The 27,043-nt window shown below is 48.5% G+C and overlaps 1 protein-coding gene across 4 annotated transcripts; it reads right to left on the bottom strand.

Annotated features, from left to right (window-relative positions):
* Positions 1–4,093: 4,093 nt before the first annotated feature.
* Positions 4,094–26,860, bottom strand: Cad (carbamoyl-phosphate synthetase 2, aspartate transcarbamylase, and dihydroorotase). Of its 4 annotated transcripts, XM_013357388.4 has the most exons (45): positions 26,516–26,860; positions 26,154–26,293; positions 24,177–24,306; positions 22,900–23,042; positions 22,586–22,727; positions 22,247–22,418; positions 21,859–22,044; positions 21,571–21,683; positions 21,140–21,285; positions 20,752–20,883; positions 20,377–20,610; positions 20,032–20,253; positions 19,661–19,849; positions 19,280–19,404; positions 18,753–18,883; positions 15,554–15,666; positions 14,859–15,103; positions 14,414–14,660; positions 13,988–14,086; positions 13,614–13,838; positions 13,346–13,528; positions 12,807–13,025; positions 12,394–12,561; positions 11,702–11,884; positions 11,512–11,616; positions 10,840–11,079; positions 10,526–10,607; positions 10,095–10,261; positions 9,802–9,966; positions 9,541–9,672; positions 9,127–9,328; positions 8,521–8,711; positions 8,284–8,424; positions 7,984–8,085; positions 7,500–7,596; positions 7,190–7,240; positions 6,878–6,922; positions 6,604–6,773; positions 6,415–6,489; positions 5,683–5,895; positions 5,377–5,502; positions 5,060–5,215; positions 4,866–4,967; positions 4,571–4,665; positions 4,094–4,461 (listed from the first exon to the last, which is right to left on the bottom strand). In XM_013357388.4, the coding sequence occupies exons 1-45, from the start codon at positions 26,595–26,597 to the stop codon at positions 4,359–4,361; spliced, it is 6,729 nt and encodes a 2,242-aa protein (XP_013212842.1). In that variant the 5' UTR covers positions 26,598–26,860; the 3' UTR covers positions 4,094–4,358. The 4 variants fall into 4 exon arrangements, with proteins under 4 accessions (XP_013212842.1, XP_005322590.1, XP_040127421.1 ...); XM_005322533.4 differs by lacking the exon at positions 7,190–7,240; XM_040271487.2 differs by lacking the exons at positions 4,094–4,461; positions 4,571–4,665; positions 4,866–4,967; ... (1 more) ...; positions 5,377–5,502; positions 6,604–6,773 and having other exon boundaries at positions 5,722–5,895.
* Positions 26,861–27,043: the final 183 nt, after the last annotated feature.

Consider the following 27,043-nt stretch of genomic DNA (forward strand, 5'->3'; position numbering starts at 1 on the left):
GACAATTCACTGGGAAGGCCGAGGGAGGGCCGTGTCTGAGATGTGCAAACTAAAGACCTGGAAGAACAGGGAGCAGCCTGCTCTTTGGAAGCCCAGGGTAACTGGCAAAGCAATATCCACATCCAGCCCCTTTAGGGATTTTAGTGCTGACCAATCTGAAAGAGGGTCCTGCAGCCCACCCTGGTGTCCTGACCCAGACTGTCAGTGGGAGCATTGCCCCGCTGAGGCCCATAGCAGCAGAGGCAACCAGAAGTCTGGAGGGAATCTCTGGACCAGAGTCACTATGGGAAGGGTGGAAAGGTTCCCTGTCCTCTTCCTGGCAGATTCTCCCACCTCTGTGGAGCATTTCTTTCATAGTTGAAGGACTTTACACCCCCAACTTTCCTTCCTTCAAACTCAGGGAGTTCCCAGGACCTCATTGTCTGTACCTCAGGGCTGACCCATCAGCACCTGGTCAATACCTTCCAACTGGTGCTGGGCAGTTCCTGGCCCCAGTGGGGCAAAGTCTGAGGGCCCAAATGCAGCTGTGGTCACACATAATCCCAAGACAGTGGACCTGTGGCCAGAGCTGGTGATAAAAAGCATATGGGGAGAGTGGGTAGGAAGGAGGGGCCCAGTTGCCAGGACCTGTACCTCCTTCCTTCAGCCCCCAGCCCCAGCCCCTCTCTCCTTTTGCTACCACTTCCTATGCACTGCTCCAGCCCTGCTCACCTGCGCTCTGGCTACAGCATCCGGAGGCTGGGGAAGTTCATTCAGCAGATAGGATCCAATTAGCCCTAACCTCTGATCCCAGTCTCTGATTTCTTTTGACCCCGTGGTGGGCTATCATTGCAGCCCAAAACCTGGGAACAAACAAAAGGGAACCAAAACTGCAAAATAAAAGGGACAGCAAAACTTAACAAAATAAAAAGTTTTCAGACGCTGACCAAAACTGAGCCACACAGTATTTCTGGGAGGCACAGTGGCAGTGCTGGCTGGGTGAATGCCCTGCAAGTGGTGCTCTCCTTTAAGGAAGTCAAGTTGACATTGGGCTTGCCTCCACAGCCCCCGGCTCACAGCCTAGTGCTGAGCATACACTCAGTGATGACTGTTGGTAAATGAATGAATGGATGGAGGGATGGTGAACAAAATGGGCATGGAGCCAATGACCCATCCCCAGCTGCCAAGTCAATACAAAGCCACAAATGTCTTCTTTGTCCTCAGCAACCACCAATGGGCCAACAAGCCACTGACTTCCCTGGGTGCATTTGCCAAAATGTGTTAGTAACTATGCTGGTGTCTCTCAAGGAGGCAATAATTTGTATTTCTAAGGTCCTCCATGGTGGGTGACATGCCTACCGCCACTAGAAATTTGCGGGGCCTACATTCCTCCTGAGCTCTGCCACCTGGCAACTCTTAATCTCCCTTGGACTCATCTCAGGTTTACATCCTTTTTAAGGCTCATTCGGGTCCCAGTCCCAACACCTCTTTTTTCCTTGTCTCTTAGCAAGTGATTTCAGCTTCTAAACCAGTCCATCAGTAACCAGGCCCTCATGAGACCTGGCACCTACTGTCCCACCACAAGCACTGAGCTGATGTCTGCTATGAGTGTCCTTGCCTCAGCCTTTGTTTTACCTCACACTTGAATTTGGGGCCTCCTGGAGGTCTCTAGCATTCCTTCACATTTCTGAAAATCAGACGTTAGCCATCTGATCATTTCTCTCTTCCCGCTAAGTATTTTGTGACATCATTCCTGTCTCAACCCTGACCCTCTTCACCTACCATTTGCATTTACTGCAACCAATTCCTGATCACCCTCCCTGATGGTGGAATGGCTCCCCGCCTCCACCTCTCAGGTGTTGCTGCCAGTCTTCCCTGAGCACTCATTTCACTCTGGCCCTCATTCCTTGCTCTACCAGTGTCTCCCCACAGTGCCTAGGATATTGTTCCAGAATTAGACATCTATCAGTTTTATACTGGGAACTTTCATTTCTACCCTTTCAAATTAAAACTCTAAGGTACACCCAGTTGTCCACATTTATAGTTAGTGATCAGTCAGGAATCAGACATGGGTGGACCAACTATTTTGAGATTTATTCCATCCCAAGGATTGCAGAGGAGTTGGAGAGAGGATGACTTTGCAGTGGTAACAAGTAAACATTAGTTTGGACTTTATTCAGGAGGGTGGGGGCAGATTTACAGGGTTCATGCAAGTGTCATATTAATATTTTTAAGATGCTTAAATAGTGCTTGACATATAATTAGAACTGTTAACTGTTTTCAAAAAATTAAATAGGTCAAATCTCTTCAGTATTGAGCATCTTGGGAGGAAAGGCGAACAGAAACTAAAGCCTATAGTTAATGACAATAACATGGAACACGTGGGGATGGTTTTCAGTGGATGTGGAACAAGCTCAGACATGAGAATTTTGTTTTATTATTAAAGGGCTGTTTTTCTTCTTTGCTGATATCTTCTTTCTCTCTCTTTCCCAATGTATTAAAACCTGACTTCTGGTTGTAGGGGAAAGTTTATTCAACTTAGAGCTCTTATGATTAGGGAAGCCAAAGAAAGGAGGAGGGCAGGAACACCTCCCACCACTTTGCCACAGAGGAGAATGAGCATGCCGCCTGGCAGCAGACAAGGATTCCACTTGGGGACAAGGATCCCAGGTCTGCAGAAATCTGTGACAAGACTGGGAAAATATTCTGACTTATGAGAATAGTTTAAGCAGGAGACTGAAGCTCTGGAAAGAAGAGTTCTATAAATGATAACTATTTACTAACTCAAGTCCCCCAGTTACCAAAGGAACTGGCAGAACAGGATTCAGTGACTGGAAAGGGTTCATGTTAGTGGAACTGGAGATCCCAGCTCTCTAGAGGACGCAGCATCACATCTAGCCCTACCCTTCTTCAAACATCAGCCAGATTATTCTTTATCTGTTGGAATCAACACTCAAATCTCACAGGTCTGCCGTTAGACTCTCAAAGCTTCCAAACATCACACAGCAGGAATCCTCTGCTGCACGTGGTCCATCTCCTCACTGTATGGCAAACTGTGTTGTACATATGGTTCTTGCTCCTTTGTCCTTTTGTTCACTCATCAGAATCCCTTCCTCCTCAGAATCAGTTCCACCCCCGACTCCAATGGGCCTTTGACTGCTATCCATACTGATTCCTGTGAACTTCTGTTTGGATGGCATTAAAGTCAGAAACCTTTTCCTTTTCAATAGAAAGGTGGGTTTCAAGTCAAGCAGTCTGGTGGCCAGTGGTCTGAGAAGTTATCTACCAATTTCTCTGAGCCCATCTCCACATTTGAAAAATAGTTGGAAGGCTGGTATATGTGTGAAATTCCTGCTTATACCAAGTTTTCAAAAAATGGGGCCCTTCCCTTTTCCTATCTCTGTAACATGCTAATAGCTCTGGGTGAAGTAGGCTCTTCCTGTAGAACCTGGGAAGAGTTTGGACCACCATGTGCCAAGGTGAAACAGGTTAACCTATAGATTCATGGAGTGCCTCAACAAGAGGCTAAAAATTGAAGGTGAGAACTGTTTACCTTGTATTCCCACTGTGCATGGTGCCTTGGGCCCAGAGTGTGCCAAGTTAAAGTCTGTTGCAACAAGTAATGAGACTCCTCTAACGTTACTAAACTGCATGGGATGTAATGGCTGTTCCACACAAGACTTCACCTGTAGATACGCAGGCTACTTCACCCCGTGCCCTACCCCAGGGTCTCCAGCCAAATGATCCTCAGGCATCCAAGGCTCTGCCCTTCTAGCCAACATCAGACAGAGGCTCCCAGGGATGGAAGGAGTGGCGCTCCTAACAGTGAGAGAACTCCAGGGTGAGGTTTTGAGGATGAAATGGGTGCCTTACCCACTGAAGGAGAGGACTGCTCAAAAACAGGAGGGAAAAGTAAGGGCCTGAAAGATAATAAACCGCATTGGTCCAGCCCCAATGCACAGCCTTACTTTTATGGTGAGCTGTATTCACCCAGCATCCAGGAAGATGGCACTGCTGTTTGTCAGGACTTGTGGGTCTCTCATCCTACCACACAGAGAATGTGGCTTTAGCAGAGAATGCTAAAGCCTGTGATAACTCATGAAGAAGCAGGAACTGAAGCAGCTTGGCTATTTATTAGTCAGTAGAAAAGTAACTGTACAGATATGCGGTGCAAGAATGGAGATGTGGCAGACAGGGTCCCGGTATCTGAGGATGCACCCTGTGCCAGAGACCTCCAGTCTAGAGCCTGAAGTTGGTAACCACGTGTGTGCATATGTGAATGTGAGCTAGGTTTGCTAAGTGTGCTGCCCCCGTGGGGGGCACTGGGATTCCTTGCCCAGCAGCTGGGCCTGAAGACAAGAGGCCAAGGAAACTGGGGCCTAGAAACGGCCCAGCACAGTGGCTAACAGAGCCATGCGGATGTACATGCCATTCTCAGCCTGGCGGAAGTAGGCTGCTCGGGGGTCCGAGTCCACCTCCATGCTGCAAGAGAAGGAGAAGAGTTACTGTGCAGCTCACAGAAGGCCTGCTCAGGACTAGCGCTCCTCCCACAGCCAACCCCAGGTAGTCTCCAGTTTTGATTCCACATCACCTTATCTCATTGACGCGGGGCATTGGGTGCATCACTACCATCTTCTTCTTGGCCCGAGTCATGATGTGGGGAGTGAGGATGAACTGGCCAAAGCACTGCAAGGTAGATGGGGTCCCTGTTAGCACTTTAGGGCAGTGATGGCTATAGAGGACACAATTTGGGCTCCTCCAGTGTCCCTTCTATACCCACATGCAGCTACATCAACTAAGGGACCTGAGGCTTAATGGCCCTGCCCCAGCCTATGCCCAGCCCTCCCTAGCTCCAGCCCTGTTTCTTCTTCAAGCCCGGCACTCACAGCTTCATACTCCTGGGTAGAGCCAAATCGCTCCTTCTGGATTCTAGTCATGTAGAGCACGTCAGTGTCAGGCAGCGCCTCTTCGATGCTCTCAAACTCTTCCTGGAGGGGAAGGCAGAGCCATGGGGAATGCAGAGCTGGGTTCTGACTACTCAACCCAGGTCCCTAAGCTTGCTGGACTGTGAGAGTCTCACCTGCTTGGTGCCACGGGAGGCCACAAAAGCCCACACATTGGATGGCATACGCAGGCTGGGAGGTGCCACGTAGCGCAGGCTGACACGGTATTGAGTGAGCAGGCAGGCCAGGGAATGCACTGTGCGTCCATGTTTCAGGTCACCCACCATGGTGATCTAGAAGAGGAACACCATCACCAGGGGGACCCAGATTGAGGACCACTGCCACCACTTCAAAGCCTATCTCCAGGGTATAGTATAGCCCGGACTAGAGAAACCACTGCTTTTCTCTCCAGAACCTCCCCTGGCAGGGCTCCAATCCCTGTCACTGCCCTCACCGTCATGCCATTGACTGTCCCTAGCTCTTCCCGGATGGTGAAGATGTCCAGCAGGGCCTGAGTGGGATGCTCTCCAACTCCATCTCCAGCGTTGATCACTGGCCTCCGGCAATGCTTGGCTGCCAGCTGTAAGAATGGAATGAGGAAGGAGAATCCTGCCTTCTGCAACTCAGAGGCCCCTCCCCAACCCAGCCCTCCCTTCCTGAGTCCCCTCACCCATATGGCCCAAATAAGATACGAAACAGAGGCAGAAGGGACCCCAAGTCCTTGGGTTCAGCCTAATCAACCCATCTCAGCTGGCCTCACCTCCACTGCTCCAGGCTGGGGGTGCCGAAGCACGACGACATCAGCGTAACAACTCATAGTCTGCACCGAGTCAACCAGGGATTCGCCCTTCTGGACGGAAGATGTGGCTTCTGAGAAGCTGAGCATAGAACCCCCGAGTCGGGCCATGGCCGCTGCAAAAGAGCTACTGGTCCGCGTGCTCACTTCATAGAACATGGAGGCCATGACCTTTCCCTGGGGAGAGGATGAGGAAGGCATGTGTGCACATTCATCTTGGGGAACAGGACAGAGCTCACCTCTCCAGTTTATATCAAAGAGAGTTGAGAGGATCCTTCTTTACCCAAACCTCCCCTGTGACCTGTCACAGTCTTGACATTTCTACCGCTAGTGTGTCTCTGAGCTAAGCATTCTGCCTCCAAAAAGCATCACTGAGTGTGAATAACTCAGCAGAAGAGGAAAGGCCACAGCTTTCTCCCATGACCACTTGGCACAGACCAGATGACCCCAAGTGTGGTCTGATGCTCTAGTGCTCAGGTCCCCATGTCAACTAACTACCTGCTGAGATCAGGCCTAGAGCAGCAGGCCCTCCCAGAACAGAGGGCCGAGCTGATGACAGTGCAGGGACTGGAGGCAGACAAAAGAACCTGATGGCAGGGACAGGAAGATCCCCTCTGACCACTGCATATCCCATCCCCAACGGGGGCTAATGACAGATAATGGCGGGGACCCTCAGCCCACAACCCTGATCCCAACCTTGAGGATGTCGAGGCTCCGCTCTTTCTGTACCATCATACGCAGTGTGTGCGCCACATTGAACAGATGCGACATCTAAGAAACACCCCAAGTCAGAGGGAAAGGCGCTGAGCAGCCCCTGGAGGTCCTGGCCCCAACTTTCCAAATCCTCAAAGCTCTGGGTGTCCCTGCCCTCCCTCCCCCAGGCACCTGATCCTTGGTGAACTGCTTGACAGACAGGATATGTTGGCCCACTAATGAGTGCAGCAGGGGTGAGGTCTGGGGGTGCAGCAGGCCAGGGGTCCCCAGGTTCTGGGGTGACGCCTGTCTAGGTACTGGTGGTGGAGGGTAGCAGGTGCCATCAGGGGTTCCCATCAGCTCTGCAGTGAGGGACGGGGCAGAAGAAGCTGGTCAGAGGGTTCCTCCTACCCAGGCCAGAGTGGAATGTCCCCAAGATGAGTGTGTGCCAAGAGTGGAGTCTTACCTGGCTCAGCTGCCTTCCGAGAGGGCTTCTCCTTTGGCTCCTCAGCTGTAAAGAGGGCAACAGGACAGATGCCAATTTTCAGCTGTGGTCTAGAGAGCACCAATTTTCCCAGGAACTTTGCCTCACAGCACCTGTGTTAAACCACCTCACACGACAGTAGCTACAGCAGGTTAGGGGAGGGTGAGAGGGTGCAGCAGCTCTGGGGTTCTGTTGTATGGGAATAGTGGTGCCCTCCCAGGGCCTTCCCCCTTGGCACAGGGATCCTAGGCAGAGGAATGGCCAGGCTCACACCAATCAGCAACCAGGATTTACCCCATACTCTGCTGCCCTGTGGGATCCCAGCTCCCGGGCGCAGGAACACAGCTGCCCATAACAAAAAAAAAGGGCTGTGAGAAGCAACTGTGGGAGGTTTACCTCACGCTGTGGTGATTTACTTAGGCAAATGAGGAACAACTAGGACAAAGGGATGGAGAAAAGGACAGGCAAATGCTGGGAGGAGGGGCCTGAACCAGTTCCTGGGCAACTGAGTCCTGATCTTGGACACAGAATGCAGGAGAAGCCCGTCCCTACACACTTTAGTCAGAGTGGCCTTTCTCCTGTGCCACAGGAAGCCCTCTCTTACCTGGCAGACCAGGGTCGGAGGCTCGGTGGATTCGAGGTGGCAGATGGAAGCGACCATCAGGAAGCCCTGGGATGCCTCGGCGTGGTCTTTCAGGTGTCTGGAGTGGTGACATGGGCTCAGTGTTTTGAAAGGTAATGAATCTAACCACAGTTCACAGTCCCACAGGAAGAGCTGTTCCTTGTGTGTGTGCATTTTACTCCATGCCATCTCCCCTTGGCCCCATCCTTCTGGTGTTTTGTCAACAAGTGATAAACTGGATTCTTAGAGGTGTGTGTTAACCCCGCAGCAGGGTTCTAGACAGAACCCTGGCTGGATGAGCAGTGGGTTTGTGACACTCACAGGCAGCCTCCTAATAGTCAACTTTGTTTTGCAGGAGGCATTTTAGTGGTCAAGTGTAGAGCCCTTGACCACCAATGCAAATGTTCAAACTGTTGGTCCTACCCTTGGGCACCCCACAAGCCCCAGCCCAGGAGCAGTGTGATACCGTGGTTATCTCACTGGTGGCAGGGGCAGAGGGTGGGGGTTGAGGGACAGCCCCCTGAGGCCACTTCCGTACATCCTGTCCATAGCCCGGGGGCACCAGCACCTGCAGACAGAAGGCAGGGGTGGGGCATGAGAAAGGAACAGAGAGCACCATGACTGGGATTCTAAAGGTGGACATCAGCAAGCAGCTGATACAGGGTCAGCTGCAGGGGGCAGTGGGACTGTATAGATGTGCTGCCCAGGGAAGAAAACGAAAACCACAGAGGTCATTACTGAGATCAGGTAGGGGCCACACACGTACCTGCCCATCGATATAAGCAACCTCCCCTCGCAAGACCACACGGCGGATGGTGCCCTTCACTTTCTGCCCTTCAAAGGGTGTCCAGCGGGCCTTGGAGAAGGGCATGTGGCTGGGAATTGTCCACTCATGCTCCAAATCCACCTGCCCAGAGGGTGTGGTTACAAGAAGGAGAGGTTATACCAGAGAACAGACCAAGGGCTAGAGTCCCCCACTCGCTTGGGGCCCTCCCCCGCACACCTCCACATAGGTGTCCTCCTGTTGGGGCAGGTGGAAGATCCTCCGAGGATTGTGATGCAATCGCTGCAGCAGGTCATCTAGACTGAGGCGGCCCTCGCTCACAGCTGTCAGCAGCAATGGCAGCATGGTCTCTAGCCCAGGGAAGCCAGGCGGAGGCTGGGGCCCACACTTCTCCTCCAACGTGTGGGGGGCTGGAGAAAGAAAGAGGTTACCTTCTGAGGAGGCAGGGAATCACCTTAATACATGGGGATTCACACCCCAGGGCTGTACTTCCAGTAGTCTTGTATTACCAACCTCAATGCTTTTTTTTTCTTTTCCCCTGGGAATTGGAGCCCAGGGAAGTGGGAACACTGTCCTCCCACACCTGAGCCCATGTATTCTCTCATTTACAATAGACTCACACTTATTCTCTTGGTCAAGTATTTGTCTAGCACCTACCACAGACCAGGCAGTAAATTAGAGGCTGGGGTCCTCCACAGATCAAGATCCTGTTTTTATGGAGTTCAGAGTCTAGTCCCCTTACATTTTCTTGCTAGGGCTGTCCCACAGCTTGACCTGGGACACAAGTCCTGCTGGGCAAAGGAGGAGTAGGCTGGGCCTTCTCACCATGATCTGAAGCAAAGCAGTCAATGACAGCCATGTTCTCCCATAGGGCCTCCACGTCCTGGCGAGAGCCAAGCTCGGGCCGGACTTCTCCCTTCCCAGGCCCCAGACGTTCCAAGTCATCACGGCTCAGGAACAGGTGGTGGGGTGCTACCTCACAGGTCACTGGCAGTCCTTGTGCCTTTGCGGCTTTAATCAGGAGGATCTAGAGAGAGAGGAGATCCGGAGGAGGTCCCGCATGTTTGTCCTTCGAAGTTCTCATGGCTGGCAACTCTCCTCAGAGCATTATGAGCCAACTGTGCCCAGGGTGCTAGATCAAGGCCCTCCTCCCATCCTCTCCTGCCCCACAAGGACTACCCTGACCTTTAGAGTTACTGGGAAAACAACAGGGAACCAGGACCTCAGGTGCACTCTCACCTCCTCCTTCCGTGCCACGTGACATATGTGCACTGGGCGCTGGGTCAGCTGAGCCACCATGAGGATGGCAGCGACACTTTGCCGCTCTGCATGAGCCACAATGGGAAGGTGGGATGGCCAGGTCTCGAAGTGCTGAGGGCAGAAAGAACTGATGAGGGAGAGTGCAGAGCCTTTGATTCTTTGCTCAGAGCCCAGCGCTTTTGGGGTCCTTAAGCCAAGGGATACCATTTGGTGGTATTCTGCCACAGGTGTACTCCCTACCTCCATCCACTGGGCCACACTGTCCAGCCGCAGCTCAGAGAAGGTCTCATTGAGGTAGAGCTTCAGCCCTGCTGCAGACCCTGCCACAGTACCCAGGGTCCCTGCATTTTCAGATGAGGCTCCAAGGAAAAGGGCAAAATCACAGCGGGCACCAGCTTCTGCCAACTGCAGGGGATTCACATGAGAAGAAAGCTACTGACACTCATGCCCAAAGGCCAGCCTAGCATCACACCTGGCCCCACAGGGAAAGAAGAGGGCAAAGGGCTCAAGGAAGCAGGGGTGTAGTGGCTCACCTTCTGGGCCAGGGCCAGAGCTGGGGCATCAACAATGGGGGGCCGGGTATTAGGCATGGCACACACCATGGTGACACCACCAGCCAGGGCAGCAGCTGTTCCAGAGGCAAAATCTTCCTTGTGTGTCCCACCTGGTTCCCGCAGGTGCACATGAACGTCAACAAGTCCTGGGAAAACACGGGCACAGCAATATTAGAGGGAGATTCAGAAATAGGAAGGACATAAATGAGTTGGCATAGTGGGAAAATTAAAAGTATATGATATAAGTTCCTCAGTCCAGAGCATCTTGGATTAAGGAAGGAAGGGCTCAGAGTGAGACAGATTCTGAGGCCTTCACTGTCTATACAGTCCAGGGCAGAGTGGACCCATAGCCACCTTTAGACCCCAAGGGGCTCTGTGCCAGCTACAAGTGTCCCAAGAGATGCACTTACCAGGTAATCGCACAAGCTTCTGGGAGGTCATACAATCAACGTGCACTTTTAAAGGTGGGGCTGGCCCAATCTGGCCTAGGGCCTGCAAGTGGGGAGCATGGTTAACATTGATTTAATGGAAGGGGGACCCAGGGGTAGTGGGTAGGGACCAGGCTTTCCTAAAACCAAGGCTCCTCCCTCTGTAGCCACAAAGCATTCTCAGAGCAATGCTGTTTCACACTGACCTTTTCCAATACTGAGGATGTGCTCACTATTCCCTCCCTATGTCATGCAAAGGAGAAGCAGGTTCCCTCCCAGCACCCCATTTCAGCTACCTCCACAAAGAGTTTGGTGCACTTGATGTCGATGATGAGGGGCACAGAGAAGTCAGCAGCCAGGCGCCGGGTACGGTAGCCCTTGGTAACGAAAGAAGAGAGACGCCGGCCCCCAGCCCCACGCATGGACAGATTAATCACTAGCTCAAAATGATTCTCAGCCAGCTGCTCCAGGATGCTCCGCTGTGGTGGGCACTCACCATCCACAGCCTCTTCAAAGTGCCAGTCCACAGCTGTCACCTGCAGGCCCAGAGTTAAGGTCAGGGCCAACCTGAACATGGTAGGGGTCAGGAAGGCCAGCCTAAAACTAGGGGAGCTGACCTAGGAGTTCATAACAAGGAATTAAGGACCCCCAGTGGGGACCAGGGCTACCTCTATTTGCTATTTGCAAGGTATCTTTCTTGACGGGAAAGGTATATGGAATGAGACAGGTTACCTAGGACCATAAACAATATGAGCTTGTGAGCACATACACAGGCAAGCCTTGGCAAAAAAATATGCTAGAATATTAACAGTGCAAAAAACTACAAAGGACTTTTTTTCTTTTTGTTTTCCTGTATACCCTACTTGTTATACATGAAACACATGTTAATAACATGACATGATCACAGAAGCAGAGGAAAAGAGAGAGGCAAGCCTGGGGTCACAGGAGGGAAGTATGGGGAGTTGTACCTTGACACCATGCTCTGTGTAGAAGTCAGCTGTACCCAGGCTGGCATAGAGGCTGTAGCCCAGGCTCTCAAGCAGACGCACAGTTGGGAGCAGCTCACTTTTGTTCTGAAATCAAGCAGAGGCATGAAGTGGGAATGTCTCTCTGTCTTCCATTTCTAACTCCAGGGATGACCCTCTGTAATTCTGGTACCTTATAGCTGCCAATGGTCAGCAGAATATTCTTCTTGGGGATCTTAAAGCCAGTGCTTAGCATAGCCTTGAGGTAGGCCTCACAACGGCTCTCCCCGAAGCAAGCCACCTCCCCAGTACTGGTCATCTCCACGCCCAACACCACGTCAGCACCAGCCAAGCGGGAGAAGGAGAATTGAGGTACCTGAGAGAGCAGGATGAAAGAGAGGGCTGGGTTGTCCCTTGGAGAGGGACAAACATAGTTCTTGCTCCTTATTGTACCTGCAGTGATGCTGGCCTTCCCTGATGCTATGCTCCACACGCCCTAAAGCTTCTCTAATGGTTCCTGCTCCATCTGTTCAATGATCTTGGGATTTTCCCAAAAAACTCTGAAGTCAAAAATCCTCACAATCCTCGAGACTCAGTTCAAATGCCACCCATTCTTCTAAGCCTTCCCAGGTCAGCCCTCTTGGAAGTTGCTTCTTCTGTATCTAACCATCTTGCACATTTGGTTTATACCTTGATAATGTGGGTTTATCTGACTGTCCCATAATAAAGCTATTTTTGGACCCAACTTCCTTTTCCTCCCATTCCTGGAGAGTAAGCTCCAAAGGGACAAAAACCATCTATGACCCCACCATCTGGCAATGCCTAAGTAGGTGGCAGTTTATCTGCTGATTGAGCTCTCTGCTCAAGGGTTTCAATCCTCCTTACCTTTACTCCCACGACTCCAGAGCCAGTCATGAGCCCTACAGGTTCCACCTTTTCCCCCATGATGACCCGTGTGGCCAAGGCCACTAGGTCAACACCTAGTGTCTTGGAGACGAAGGGGAAGGATCGTGAGACTCGCACGTTGCATTCAATAACTTTTAGCTGGTCGTCCTGGGGCAGAGAAACACTGGTCAGGCCTGCACAGGCTGGGTATTCTGAAGCTACTGTATTAACTTTGACTCTTCCCCTCTTCTTTCTGTGAGTAATGAACCTGAACAACTGTCACTAACTCTGATAACACTGAGCTCTTTCCAGCAGTTCTCCTGTCTACTTAAGTGAGGACAGACGCACCACAGGATGGTACAGAACATAGAGGAGCTGCAGAGCCCTTTAGTCCCTTCCTTTTGCCTTATTACCTTGGCAATGAGCTGAAGATTAAAGGGTCCTGTGACTTGCAGCTCCTGGCCTACTGCATGCACAATGGCTTTGATCCGCTCCAGAGTTTTGGTGGTGATGTCTTGTGGTGGGGTAACCAGTGTGGCATCTCCTGAATGCACACCTGCATTCTCCACATGCTCAGAGATGGCAATGGCTTCCACCACACCATCACAGGCCACAGCATCCACGTCAATCTCCTAGTGGGGGACATAGGCAGTGTGATGTAGGGCAAGAGCCATCCTAAGACTTGCCCTTTCCCTTGGATGCTCCCTCCACTTTCCTTTTCCTAGTATCAGGGATTGAACATAGGGACCCCTGAGCCACATCCCCATCCCTTTTTTTATATTTATTTTGAGACAGGGCCTTGCTAAATTGCTTAGAGCGATGCTTCCTTTCTTTAACAGGCCCAAGATGTGACCCATCCTTCCCGACCCATTGTTTCTATGACTCTGCAGGACCAGAGGGAAGTCTCCTTAGGGCCCTGAGTCTGCCCCCAGATTTCTTTGCAGCTTCTCACCTTGGCTTCCTGGATGAACTTAGAGATGACTACAGGGTGTTCCTTAGAGACAGCTGCTGCGCTGCTCAGGAAGCGTTCCAGGTCCCCATCAGTGTACGCTACATTCATAGCAGCACCACTCAGAACATAGGAGGGGCGCACCACACAGGGGTACCCCACGGTCTGGCAGAACTGACGAGCAGACTAAGAGGGAGAGGGAGTTTAGCAGGGTTGGTCACATTCACCTACAAACACCATCCAGCCTATAGGCCCCTTTACCCAGGCCTACCTCTAGGTCACTGAGCTCCCTCCACTGAGGCTGGCTAATACCAATAGTGTCTAGGAGCCGGGAGAACTTAAATCGGTTCTCTGCTGAGTCGATGGCTTCAGGGGAGGTGCCCAGCACCCGGCACTGCTGCCGATGCAAAGCCATGGCCATGTTGTTGGGCAGCTGCCCACCCATGGACAGTATCACACCTTCAGGGTTCTCTAGCTCATAGATGTCCATCACCACCTATAGACAGTGGCCACAAAGAGGGTCAGGAAGCCGAGCCTTCTTGCTCACAGCTCCCTTCACTCCCAATAAGTGCCACAGAATATTCGGTCAGTCATTCTTTCTTGACCCTGGCCACCCAGGTATAGGGCAGCCCTCATTCCCCTTACCTCGAAAGAAATTTCATCAAAGTAGAGTCGGTCGCACATGTCATAGTCGGTGCTGACTGTCTCTGGGTTGTAGTTCACCATGATGGTCTTATACCCCATCTGCCACAGGGTGGGGAATTCACTTAGCAATTAGGAGGCAGGAAGAGCATGGAGAAACTAAGCCAAAGCCCCCACTGGAGAGTGCCAGCCAGCTCAGCTTCCTGTGAAACAGTTGTACAGCACAGCTGCATTGGGGGGAAGCAGGCAAAGAGTTGGGGAAGGGACTCAAGTACTGGATGGACTAAGCAAGGCCCCAACCCAAAGCTCTCTGACAGAAGAAAGGTATAGCAAATAATAGGAAGAGTCAGAATTAGGTGAGGGATGACAGGCAACCACCCAAACTGAGCAGATAGCAGAGAAACTAATAAGCAACACAAAATCTCAGACCTTTCGGAGCTGCTGGATGCAACCTACAGCACACCAGTCAAACTCAACGCTGGAGCCGATACGGTAGACGCCAGAGCCCAGGACCAGGACATGAGGTGTTCGAAAGGTGAGGTCATGGGTTTTACCCCAGTATGTCAGGTACAGGTAATTTGTTTGTGCTGGCCATTCGGCTGCAACTGTGTCAATCTGTTTCACTGCTGGGCAGATCCCTAGTTCTTGACGCAGCTTTCGAACAGCCAACTCTGTGCTGAAGGAGAAGGGTGGGAAACTCAGTCCCTGGGTGTAGGATACAGACTGACAGAGAGGTAAGTTCCTAGGGCAGGGATCACAGAGGAAAATATCCCAGGGAAAAAGGCCAGAGCCTCCAAAGCTCCCCAAGGGCCCTTCCTGGTACAAAGGCTCTTCCCACACTTGTCAGCCCAAGCCCCTCACCACAATCTCTGACCTCAGGACGGCAAGGGCAATCTGTTTGTCGGAGAAGCCAAGGCACTTGGCCTGGTATAGCAGGTCTGGAGGCAAAGGCTGTCCACGGTGTTGTTCCAACAGCTGGGCATGGGTGACAATCCTCTTCATTCGGTGCAGAAACCAGCGGTCAATGCGTGTGAGCTCATACAGGCGCTCCACTGAGTAACCAGCCCATAGAGCAGCAGCCACCACAAAGATCCGCTTATCTGTTGGCGTCTCCAACTCCTGATGAGGAGAATACAGATAGATATGGAACTGTGCAGAGGCAGGAGAGATCAGAATGCTAACCAAAAATATTTCCAATCAACCAGATGTGGTGGTGCATGCCAGTTTCTCAGGAGGGTAAGGGGGAGAATCATTTGAGCCCCAAAGTTTGAGACCAGTCTAGGTAATACAGGGAGACCTTATCTCAATCAATTAATCAAAAACAAATTCCCAACCTACTCATGTCAGCACCTCTGAAAGCCTGAGTGCTTGAGTTGGTATTAAGAAAAAGAAGCTGAACACCATGGCATAGGCTTGGAATCTGCAAAATCCTGGATACAAATCCTGGTTCTGCCTCTCACTACATGAGCAATTTTTATAACCTTACCTGTAAAAACAAGTCTAATAATACATCCTCCCATAATGAGCAGAGTCCATGCTAGGGTGTTCCTGAGGAGGTAAGCTGCTTACCACATCGCTGACTGGCTTCACTGTGTGATCAAAGCCCACACAGTTCTCATCCACCATGCGCAGGGCCTTCTGGAAGGCCTCCTCAAATGAACGTCCAATGCCCATAACTTCACCTGGAGGAACAAGATGAAAAAACTGAGGGCTTAGGGGCAGGGCACTGCCCAGCATACTTATGGTTTAGTCAAACCTCTGGGAGGTTCTCAAGGTAAGCCCCAGGGTAATGGGATTCATGATATTTCACTATTAAGAAACCTCAAAACTTTAAGCATTTCTTCCTGCCATTTTCATGGATAAGCTTTGTGCTTATGAGTAAATATGGAATTGATATGCCTAAAATGGGCATGTAGATACTGTGACATGTTATAGTTTATCCCACTGGCCTGAACCACTGACGGCTGCCCAGTTATTCAGCTTGTTTTATTTATACTGTAATGACACCATCTGGAATCTGCCTCAACCTTTAGACCTTTAAAAGGTTTGGGTAACAGGAAGATGACATCATTACTATTTGAATCCCTCTAGAGACAGTTACATTTAAAAAAGTATTCTAGAGTTTTTCCTCCTGGACTTTTTTCATATGTATATTTTATACATGATCATAGTACATACATAATGCCCACCCTTTTTTTCTCATAAATATTTTCCCACATAGCTGTGTGACCTCACAGACACCTAACTTCTGTGTGATTTGCCATAATTTAACTGCCAACTTACTGAGGGACATTTAGCTTTTAAGTGCTGATTGTTACAAATGAGGCTGTGACGTTTTGGATTAGCTTCTTTTAATAAATTTTGAGAAGTGCAAGGGTAAGGGTAAAGGCCCTTGGTAAATACTAATTACTTTGAACTAGATTTCTATTAAGTAGTGAAAGGAAACTTTTTCTCCCCAGGTCTGCTTATGATTTCCTCTTCTATAAAGTTCTGCTCATGCCCTCTTATCATTTTTTTCTTTCTTTTCTTTTCATATTGAGGACTGAGCTCAGGGGTGATCTATCACTGAGCTACATCCTAGCCTTTTTTATTTTTTGAGACAGGATCTTGCTTAGTTGCCAAAATTGGCCTCAAACTGGGTTCCTCCTGCCTCAGCCTTTCAAGCCACTGGGATTACAGGCATGTGCAATTGCACCTGGTTTACAATCCTAATATTTATGTTCTTAAAAAGTTTGCCAGTTGCAGTGGCACACACCTGTAATTCCAGTGGCTTGGGAAGCTGAGGCAGGAGAATTTTGAGTTCAAAGCCAGCCTCAGCAAAAGTGAAGTGCTAAGCAACTTAGTGAGACCCTAACTCTAAATAAAATATAAAAGGGAGTTGGGACATGGCTCAGTGGCCAAGTGCCCTTGCGTTTGAACCCTGGTACCACCTCTCCACAAAATTTTAAAACACTAAGATGCTGATAGTGGTGCAAATGAAGTAGAATTTCTTTTCTTTTTTTGGTAATGGGGATTGAACCCAGGAGTGCTTAACTACTGAGTCATATCCTTAGCCCTTTTTAATATTTTATTTTGAGATAGGGTCTCACTGAGTTGACTGAGTTGCTTAGGGCCTCACTAAATTGCTGAGGAAGGCTTTGAACTTGTGATCTTCTTCTCAGTCTCCAAGCTGACAGAATTATAGGCACGTGGAATAAGATTTTAATTCCTTTGTACTGTGGTTATAGAACCTTTTATTTTGGAATTTGTTAAACTTCACACATTCATACAGGAATACCTACAAAATTTCTGAAATTATATAACTTGTAGACACACACACACACACACACACATATATATAAAATATGCATACACATATATATAAAATTTGGATGTGTATATATATCTAAATTAATCCAACTCTGACAAGATCACAGATGATTTTTTTTTTTCTGGTTAAATAATCTTTCATTTTTCAAGATTCATGTATCTTACTAGTACAACAAATCCTATAAAAAAGTTACCAAAAAATACATTCTAAGAATACTTGAATAGATGTAAAACACTTATTACATAATTTCAGCTAGGAATCATTCTTCAATTGTTCTATTTTCAATTTACTTCTCTTAGCCATAATTTAATTATGGCTTCATTCCCATGTTTATTATTATAATTTTCATTTAACAGAAACTCATCTCCAGAAGGAACAACTTGGCAGTCTTGTAGGATTTCTAAAAATTCTGAAATAATATCTGAGCCCAGACTTGTTTAAAGGCCACTAGTGCTCTAAATGGAAGTCTGGAGCACAACGAAATGCTCTTATTTACTGAGCTGGTGACACTTGGTCTCATACATACATACTCTTGTCTTGGTTGAAATGTTTTAGAGAACAGTTTAAGGCAACTAAACTCCACTACTGGGTGGTGAATGACTGTTACATCCATTCATACTCATTGATAAAGCTCCCTATTATAATTAAGATCTCTCATGGCTTGCTCTAATCTTTTTTTTTTTTTAAACATATCTTTATTTACTTGTTTGTTTTTTTATGTGGTGCTGAGGATAGAACCCATTGCCTCACACGTGCAAGTCAGGTGCTCTACCACTGAGCTACAGCCCCAGCCCCTTGCTCTAATCTTAACATTATTTTAAAAAACATTTCATTTAGTGACTGAGGCACAGAGTGCCAGGGTAGGAGATAGGCTAAGAATACCTGCAACTGGGCTGACTCAGATTTAGAAAGGTTCACAAAAAAACAGCAGTAATTGTTCTCCTGAAATTTAAGTATTTAAACTAACAGTGAATAAAATGCCACTGGCATTAACAACCTAATGATGAGGCCATGGGTAAAATGCCATGAGGATGAAATGCTGTCCATGGTTTCATGAACTTGTCTCCCAGGTGACAGGTGATGCAGTGAACACAGGGCATGCAACTAGGAAGCCGATCTAGTTTTCATTCTTGGTTCTGCCCACTACTCCTTTGTGGGTCCTCAGCCAAGTCACTTTACTCCCAGGGGCACCTCAGTTTCCTCATTTGTTAAATAAGAGAGATGAGACAATCTGCCGCTTGTACTCTGGCCAAGTCTGCCTTCCAACACATTTCCAGGTGACTTTGACCCTGCTCCTGATGAGGACTATTTTAGTTTGAAGTGTCCCTATGAGCTCTCAGAAACCATATTTCTAAGTTGCTGCTAAAAAAGGCACCAGGGAACTTTTAGGCCAGGCTAGGGAACTCTAACATTTGGTCCTAGTGGACCTTGTGGGGGTGACCAGGGTATGACTCTCACCAACGCTCTTCATGCAGCTCCCAATCTTTGTACTGACACGCAGGAACTTGCTGAGGTCCCAGCGAGGAATCTTCACCACACAGTAGTCCAGACTGGGTTCAAAGGCTGCTGTTCCCCCTGTTACAGAGTTCCTGGGGACCAGCAAGTAGGGTTGCCAGACAGAGAAAAGTATACAGGACAGGGTGAGCTTCCAGATAGCTCTGACCCACACATCCAGACCAATATCCTTTTCATAGTCCTTGCCCCATGAATATTTTCTTCAGCTCCCCTGATCCATTTTTGGTAACAGGGATTGACCCCAGAGGTGCTTTTACCATTGACCTACAAGTCCAGCCTTTTCTAAAAAAAAATATTTTATTTAGAGACTGGTCTCATTGAATTGCTCAGGGCTTTGTTAAGTTGCTAAGGCTGGCTTTGAACTTGTAATCCTCCTGCCTCAGCCTCCCAAGCCACTGGATTATAGGCATGTACCACTGTGCCCCGCCTCCCTGCCCCCTCTGAACACTCAGATTCCCCCTACCTCATACCTGAGTTCAGGCAGGGGGATGCCCAAAGCTAGCTTGGCTGCCACATAGGCTAGTGGATAGCCTGTGGCCTTACTGGCCAGAGCAGAGCTGCGAGATAACCTGGCATTCACTTCAATGATGTAATACTGCAATGAGGGAGAACAGAGAAAAAGTTACTGGATACCCAGCCTGGAAATCCCTGCCTAGAAGAGATCTCAGAAAGGAGAGAGAATAGCTTTTTCATAAGGACAGAGAACAAAGGGCCCTCCCTAAGGCTCAACCTACTAAAGTTGATCCTGGCTCTCAGGGTCTACAGGGCCAGAAAACCTCTTAACTACAAGGCCCAAAGATTGCAGAAAGGAGATAATTGATGCAATGTCAGCTCCAGGGCCTAAGCCTCACCTGTTCAGACTCTGGATTCAAGGCATACTGTACATTGCACTCTCCAACAATCCCCAGGTGCTGGGTCACCTTGATAGCTGTCCGTCGCAGGAGCTGGTACTCTCTGTCATTCAGTGTCTGGCTAGGAGCCACCACTATGGACTCACCAGTGTGGATGCCCAATGGGTCTAAGTTCTCCATATTACACACCTGGGAAGGGGAATGCCACAAATGTCATTGCCCAAGGGAATCAGGAGATAGGAGGCTACATCTCTGGGGCTATGCCTAACCTGGATCTGAGGGACACAGACCTCTCAGAGATCTCAGCCCTGGTCTCTGCTCTTCCAAAAGCTCAGACTGCCTGAGCCAACCCTCCCTCCCCAATCACTCACCGTCACACAGTTGCCATAGGCGTCTCTCACCACCTCATACTCAATCTCCTTCCATCCCTTCAGGGACTTGTCTACCAGCACCTGGCTTGTATGGGCAAAAGCAGGAGCCACAAGAGCTGAGAGCTCCTCCTTGGTGGAGGCAAAGCCGGAGCCTAGGCCCCCCAGGGCAAAGGCTGCACGCACCAGCACAGGGTAGCCCAGGCGCTCAGCGGCTGCTTGTGCCTGCAATGAATGGAAGAGATGAATTCATAGGTTATTTTCTGCTTCCCACAGGTTGCCCAGAGCCAGAGAAAATAAAATACAAAAGAAAATTACACTACTCTACTACCCAACCAGCTCTCGAACCTGTTCAAGAGAATTTGCTGCCTCGCTGGGGGCCACATGCTCTCCAATCTCTGCCATCCTGGCTGCAAAGGCACGTCGATCCTCAGTCAGCTCAATGGTCTCCACGGGTGTGCCCAGGACCCGGACCCCATATCGAGATAACACTCCAGCCTTTGTCAGTTCCACACCACAATTCAAGGCTGTCTGGCCCCCAAAAGTCAGCAACACACCATCTGGCCGTTCATTACGTATCACCTGAGGCAAGAAAGAGGAGTCATAGGCCTTTAGACCTTAGGGGTAGAGAGTGACTCAAAGCAGCTTAGGAACCCAGAGTGACCATAAAACCCCCCATCCACCAAGAGTCCCCACCTCAGTCTAGTCTTACCCCCATCATACCTGGGTTACATAGTGAGGAGTTATGGGAAGAAAATAGACCTTGTCGGCCAGCCCCTGAGAGGTCTGCACTGTGGCAATGTTGGGGTTGATCAGCAATGTCTGGATGTTCTCTTCCTTCAGGGCCTTAATTGCCTAAGAGGACAAGAATGATCCATCAGCTTCTATTATAGAAGCAAGTCTTGAAACAGTCTTTGGCCAGCATTTCTACTCTTCTTCTTCCCCTCCTTATAATCTTAGTTCCCTAATAACTGATTTCTTTCCTTCCACACCTCCTTCTTTCTGTATATCCTCAGACTTCCTCCCTATAATCAACATTACTTCAGTCCTTAAGACTCTACTCACATTTGCAGGTCACATACACTGAAGGGTACAGATGACTACGACTTACCTGAGAGCCTGAATAGTCAAACTCCCCAGCTTGGCCAATGGAGAGGCCCCCTGAGCCTAGGATCAGAACTTTTCGTGGTGGTGGAAGACCAGAGCCAGGGGCAGGAAGCCCAGCTGGACAGAGGCGCTCGGCCAGCCGTTCTCGAACTGTAGAAACAAATAAAGTCAATGAATGGCACAGCTAAGTGGGACCCAAGACACCATCTGGATTAGTCCCTTCACTTTCAGAAGAGTTCAGAACAAATCATGTATCTAATGACAGAGAGAGGACCACCAGAACCCAGGACTCATGACTCTGGAGTTCCTAACAGAGGTGACACAAACTGTCTGAGCTTGCTTATCTTCTCACCACTCCCAAACTCCAACAAGTATTTCTGGGGCATGTTGATCTTAAGTTTAGGTCCATAATCCAATTCTACTCAGAGTGCTTACCTGTCTGGCCTCCAGGGTTGCCAGCTGCAGCCTCTTTCACAGTTTCCAGAAAGATATCAAAAAGTAATTCCATATCTGAAGGACCGGCTTGGTGCTCTGGGTGAAACTGGACACTGTTGAAGAGATTGGATGCTTTATCACTAGCATGACATCAGCAGCCTCAGAGGTGGGTAATGGATAGAGGGGACTCAGTTCTACTGCTGGGCTTTACTTTCCCCATCTTCAAAGACCCTAGGGCTTCAAAGCTACACACTTGCCAGTTACCCTGGCAAGACTATACAGGCTCACCTGAAGAATGGCAGGTTGTCGTGTACAATGCCTTCATTAGAACCATCATTGGCATTGGTGAAGAGAGGAGCCCAGCCTACGGGCAGGGAGTCTGTTTCCACAGCAAACCCATGGTTCTGGGATGTCAGAAAGCAGCGTCCAGAGCCCACCAACAAGCAGGGCTGGTTATGGCCTCGATTCCCATATCTGGAGATAGAAGCATGTCAAGTCACAGGCCCCTTTCACTCTCTTTCCTTCTGTGCCAAACCTAGCTCTCCTGGCCCTCATTACTTGCTAGCCCCACTCTTGTTCATACACTAATACTCTCTGACTCTCTTCCAGTCCCCAATGTACCCCACGCCCCCCTCTTGTTACAAGTGTGTCATCTTCCTCTTCTCACAAGTCTCACCTCATCTTGTAGGTCTTAGCCCCAATGGCTAAGGCCAACAGTTGGTGTCCCAGGCAGATCCCAAACACAGGTCGGGGATTAGGCTCAGATAAGACACGGCTCAGTGTGGCTACCACACTGGGATAGGAGGCAGGATCACCAGGGCCATTGCTTAGGAAAAGACCATCATACTCTGCAGTGGGCAGAAAAGATATCATTGAACATATCATATGAACAGAAGCCCTGGTGCCTCTATGCTATTTTTACAGGAGTAAAAGTTGCTCCTAGCAACTAGACTGATGGATTGATCTTCCACCCAAGCTCCTGGTCTGAAGCCCTGGGCAGGCCGCAGCTACTCACGTTGGCTGTCTAATTTATGATCCCAGGGAACCACAGTGACCTCAGCCCCACGCCGGCAAAGACATCGAATCTGATTATATTTGAGGCCACAGTCCAAAGCAAGGATCCGAGGGGTGCCCCCTGCATTGAATATCTGCGGAGTCTAAGGAATAAAGAGCAACAACAGTTGGCCGCTATGATCAGCAGGTATAAGGTATGCCTCCACCAACCCCTACCTTTGAGGCCCCCTGATTCACCCTCACATGTTTATCCCAGTTGTGGGCAGAAAATAACCAACATGCTTCCACTTACAAAATTCTGCTGTCCCTTTGTACCTTAATGGAGACCTCTGGCACCAGGGGCCGGGCATTGGGGTCCAAGAATTGCAGGGCTGAAGGCTCAGTCCCATCCTGGATCAACTTCCCAAGCAGAGACCCTTGTTCCCGCAACTTCTTAGTCAGCTCCCGAGTGTCCACTCCTGTAAAAATAGCATAGTCTCAGAGATCACACTCCCCCAACTAAGTCATCCAGGAGCACTTTCATTCCAGAGATCTAAGTCATACACCACTATTTTATGGGCATCAAAATCCTGGTCAAACAGCTGGGGTTGTAGCTCAGTGGTAGGATGCCTGCTTAGCACCTCAGTACCACATAAAAATAAATAAATAAAGGTATTGTGTCCATTTACATTAAAAAACAACAGCAAAAAAACCCCACTCCTGATCAAAGGACACTACCATGAAGTATTTGTGCCCTGAATATCACATCTAAATTGAATCACAATTCTAGATCAATCCAATTACAGAAAGTTAATTCCACAAGGAAAAAGGACATGCTAACTTTCACTATAAGAATATAGCCAACAAACTATGGGATATTCCTAGGGAAAAATGACCTGTTTTCCTCAAATAGGTTAAAGGTCCATAGATTACATTTAAGTAATAGCAACCAAATGTAGCATATGAACTTTGATTAGAGCCAAATTCAAATAAACAAATAGTTTAAAGAAATTAGGTAACTGAGGAAAATTTCAACATTATCTGCATATAAGGAATACATTTTTAAAAAATATAACAGCATTAGTCACTTTTCAAAAAAAAAATTTTTCTCATAGACATTAAACTACTATAGATGAAATGATATGATGTTTGAGGACTGGGGGTGTGGCTCAGTGGTAGAGCACTTGCCTAGCACACATGAGGCACTGGGTTCAATCCTCAGCACCACATAAAAATAAAATATAGGTATTGTGTCCACCTACAACTAAAATATATGTGTGTGTGTGTGTGTGTGTGTGTAAGTTTTAAAAAAGTGATACGATGTTTGATATTTGCTTTAAAATAACCTAGGGATGGTAACAGTGGTGATGAAATAAGATCAGTCTTGAGTGGATGATTATGGAATTCATTATACTATTCTTTCCTTTGTATAATGGAAATTTTCCATTTGAGTGATAGCTCAGTTTCTTCCCCAAGCCCCAAATGCCAATCTAAACTTTTGACACTTTCTGTCACCTTAGACCTTGGTTCTGAAAGACTTCAGAAACCTTCTGATTCTTTCCATCTAGGCACACTATGCTCTGTTGTGACATACCAGTGGCCTGTCACCATACCTTGCAGGCCAGGAATGCCATGCTGCTGCAGCCACTCATGCAGGGTGCAGGTGGCGCTCCAGTGGCTAGGTGTGGGGCAGCACTCTCCCACCACCAGTCCTGCCACATGGATCTCCGAGGATTCGAACCACTACAGATGAAAAGAGAAGAAGGTGAAGAGCTTGGGGCTAACTATCTCCCAAAAGCATTTGCCCCCACTGTCTGGCCATAGACCTTCTACTTGACCACACTAGCTGACCTGTCATTCCTTCAATATACCTAGTATTTTATGGTTTTGCACAGATAGTTCCTTTACCAACTTTGCTGTGCACTATAGAAAATACTGAATATACAGGCTCAGCATGCCTGATTGCTGAAAATGACAATTTGCTTTTCCCTATCCAAAATTGAGTTCACTAATCCTCTTTTCTGTGAAGGAATTCCCATTCACCCACTATAGCTTATGCCTCCTTCTAAGATTTCACCTACCACCTTCCCTTCTTGCCATTTACATTGTATTGTGAATATGTATTTGTGTCTGACCACACAGTATCAGTCAACAAACATTTACTAAATGTTCACTATGTGCAAGCATTTTAATAGATGCTGGGGAAAATCAAGGAGTACAAAAAGAAGAGGTTCCTATCTTCATGATGTTAATTTCTGACTTAGGGAGCCAGAAACCACATATAAATAAATGTTAATTATATAGTGTGATAAAAATAGTAATAAGTTGCACAGTATAATACTAGACATATCATATTCTTTTCCCACTTTATTAGGGATTATCATTTAAAAAAGTATAACACAACTTTGTTAATAAATAATAACAAAACAAAGTTTCTGTGGGAGGGAGTAGCACACTTATATCACATTCAGCTCAATGGTGAAAGGTTTAAAGGAAGATGGATTTAATCCACATATGTGCAAGTCCATTTACAGCACACGTGCCACAAAAGTATCAGTGTTGGGCTAAGGTTTTAGGAGGCCTCTCTTCCACTGACCCTATCAGGATCTCAATTTTGCAGTTTTATAAACTCAATTTTGTCGGTGTGTCCACAGCTGATAAAGTTGATGACTGACATATGTTAATCAAATTCACAAGATATTGCATTATAAACTAGAACGCAGTGTGTTTAAAGGTTTATAATGAAGAAGGGTTCTTTTCAGGAATAACAATGAGAGTATCTCTTATTCAGTGCTCCCTTTTGCCAGGAGAGCAAATCAAGAATCAAAGGCTCAGCAAGCCTAGAATCAGGCCAAAGTAAGTTTTGAGGAATAATGAATCTAGGCTATGGTGACGTCCACTATTACCTAACTGCTATGTGTTGGTTCTTTTTTTTTTTTTTTTTACTTGAACTCTCAGAGGGCAACTTAGTTCCCAAATTCCAAGGAGAAAGACTAGGGAAATCTCACTCTAGCAGGAGATTCAATTTTATAATTTAGAATAAAAACACTTGAAAAGTAGAAAATGAGAAAAGGCAATGTAAGAAGTCTAAAGGATAATAATCAATGTCACTGGTTTTGTAGGTAAACTAGTACCCACTGTCACCCAGAAAGGAATGACCCTTTCCAATCTCCTACTAATTTATGTAATGCCGGAGCCCAGCTCTCCTCACATGATTCTACTGTTATAAATCCTTTGCTGGTTCCTTAAAAAATTAAGCTCAAATTGATTTGGCTTTAAGCCCTCCACACTCACTACAACCTATCTGCAGGACTTTTATTTCTGCATTCCTAGCTATTTGGACAACTGTTCTCCCAATCCCTTTGCCACTTTCCTGGATCCATGCCTTCACTACAGACAAAATATTGCACTCTGCGCTTCTCCAGGTACTTAACAACCCCTAACTACAGTTGTCTTAGTATTTACCGCTTCAACGGGTATCTTTGTTCTTTCCAGGATGCCTAGCAGGGTGTCAATGTCGTCATTTCACCAACAGTTAACAACTACAGATTTGAAAAGAAATGTAGAGAGAAAGGATTGGGCGTGGCTACCTTTCGGAGGCCGAACTCATCCACTTCATCTGGGGGGATGCCATAGTTGCCGATCAGAGGATATGTCAGCACTAAGATTTGTGCTTTGTAGGAAGGGTCAGTGAGAGCTTCGGGGTAGCCGACCATGCCGGTTTGAAACACTGCAAAAAGAGGCACAGCTGGACTCGGGCAAGGGCACCCTTCACAACATCGCCACAGCGGAGGTTACCCTCGTGGAGGCTGCCTTGATGGTGAGGGGTGAAAGGGCCGGGGCCGTGGCACCGATGGGGATGAGGGAGTGTGTAGGTGGGGCCTGGGCACCTCGGGTTGGGTAGAAGGGCATCTGAGGGGATGCGGTCGGCAGCCTGCCCGGGCTTGCTTACCCACTTCCCCGGCAGTCGACACAGCGGCCCCGAAGGGCCGGCCCCGCAGCACTGACCCGTCCTCCAACACCAGGGCCGCCATGGGAACCGAGCTGAGGCAGGGGTGAACCCAGAGACGCAGGAGGCGCTGCACGCCCCACTGGAACCACGCGAGGGCGGCGCGCCGGAGTCGGTCCACGTGGCTAGCAGCACAGAGCGCTAGAGAGAAGGCGGGCGCCGCGAGGTAAGAGCCCTAGGCGCGCTCCGCGACTGCACGACTGCGGCGGCGCGAGCAGCAGGCAGCGTGAGGGGCGGGGCCGGGCACGTTCGGGGCGGGGCTCGAGGTGCGCCCGCGTCGTCCCGCGTCGTCTCCGCTGCGCCAAACCAGCGAGACCTGAAAAACTCGGCCTCCACGAAGCTGCCCCCCCAAGCAAGAAACACGAAAGACTAGCAGCCTTTCCCTAAAATGTAAAAAAGAAAAAAGAGGAAAAAAAAAGGGGAAAAGTTCTTTTTTTTTTTTTTTAATGTTTATTGTAGTCAACAGCACAA

This window comes from Ictidomys tridecemlineatus, chromosome 12 (genome assembly GCF_052094955.1).
Source record: "Ictidomys tridecemlineatus isolate mIctTri1 chromosome 12, mIctTri1.hap1, whole genome shotgun sequence".
In the NCBI taxonomy this organism is placed as follows: domain Eukaryota; kingdom Metazoa; phylum Chordata; class Mammalia; order Rodentia; family Sciuridae; genus Ictidomys; species Ictidomys tridecemlineatus.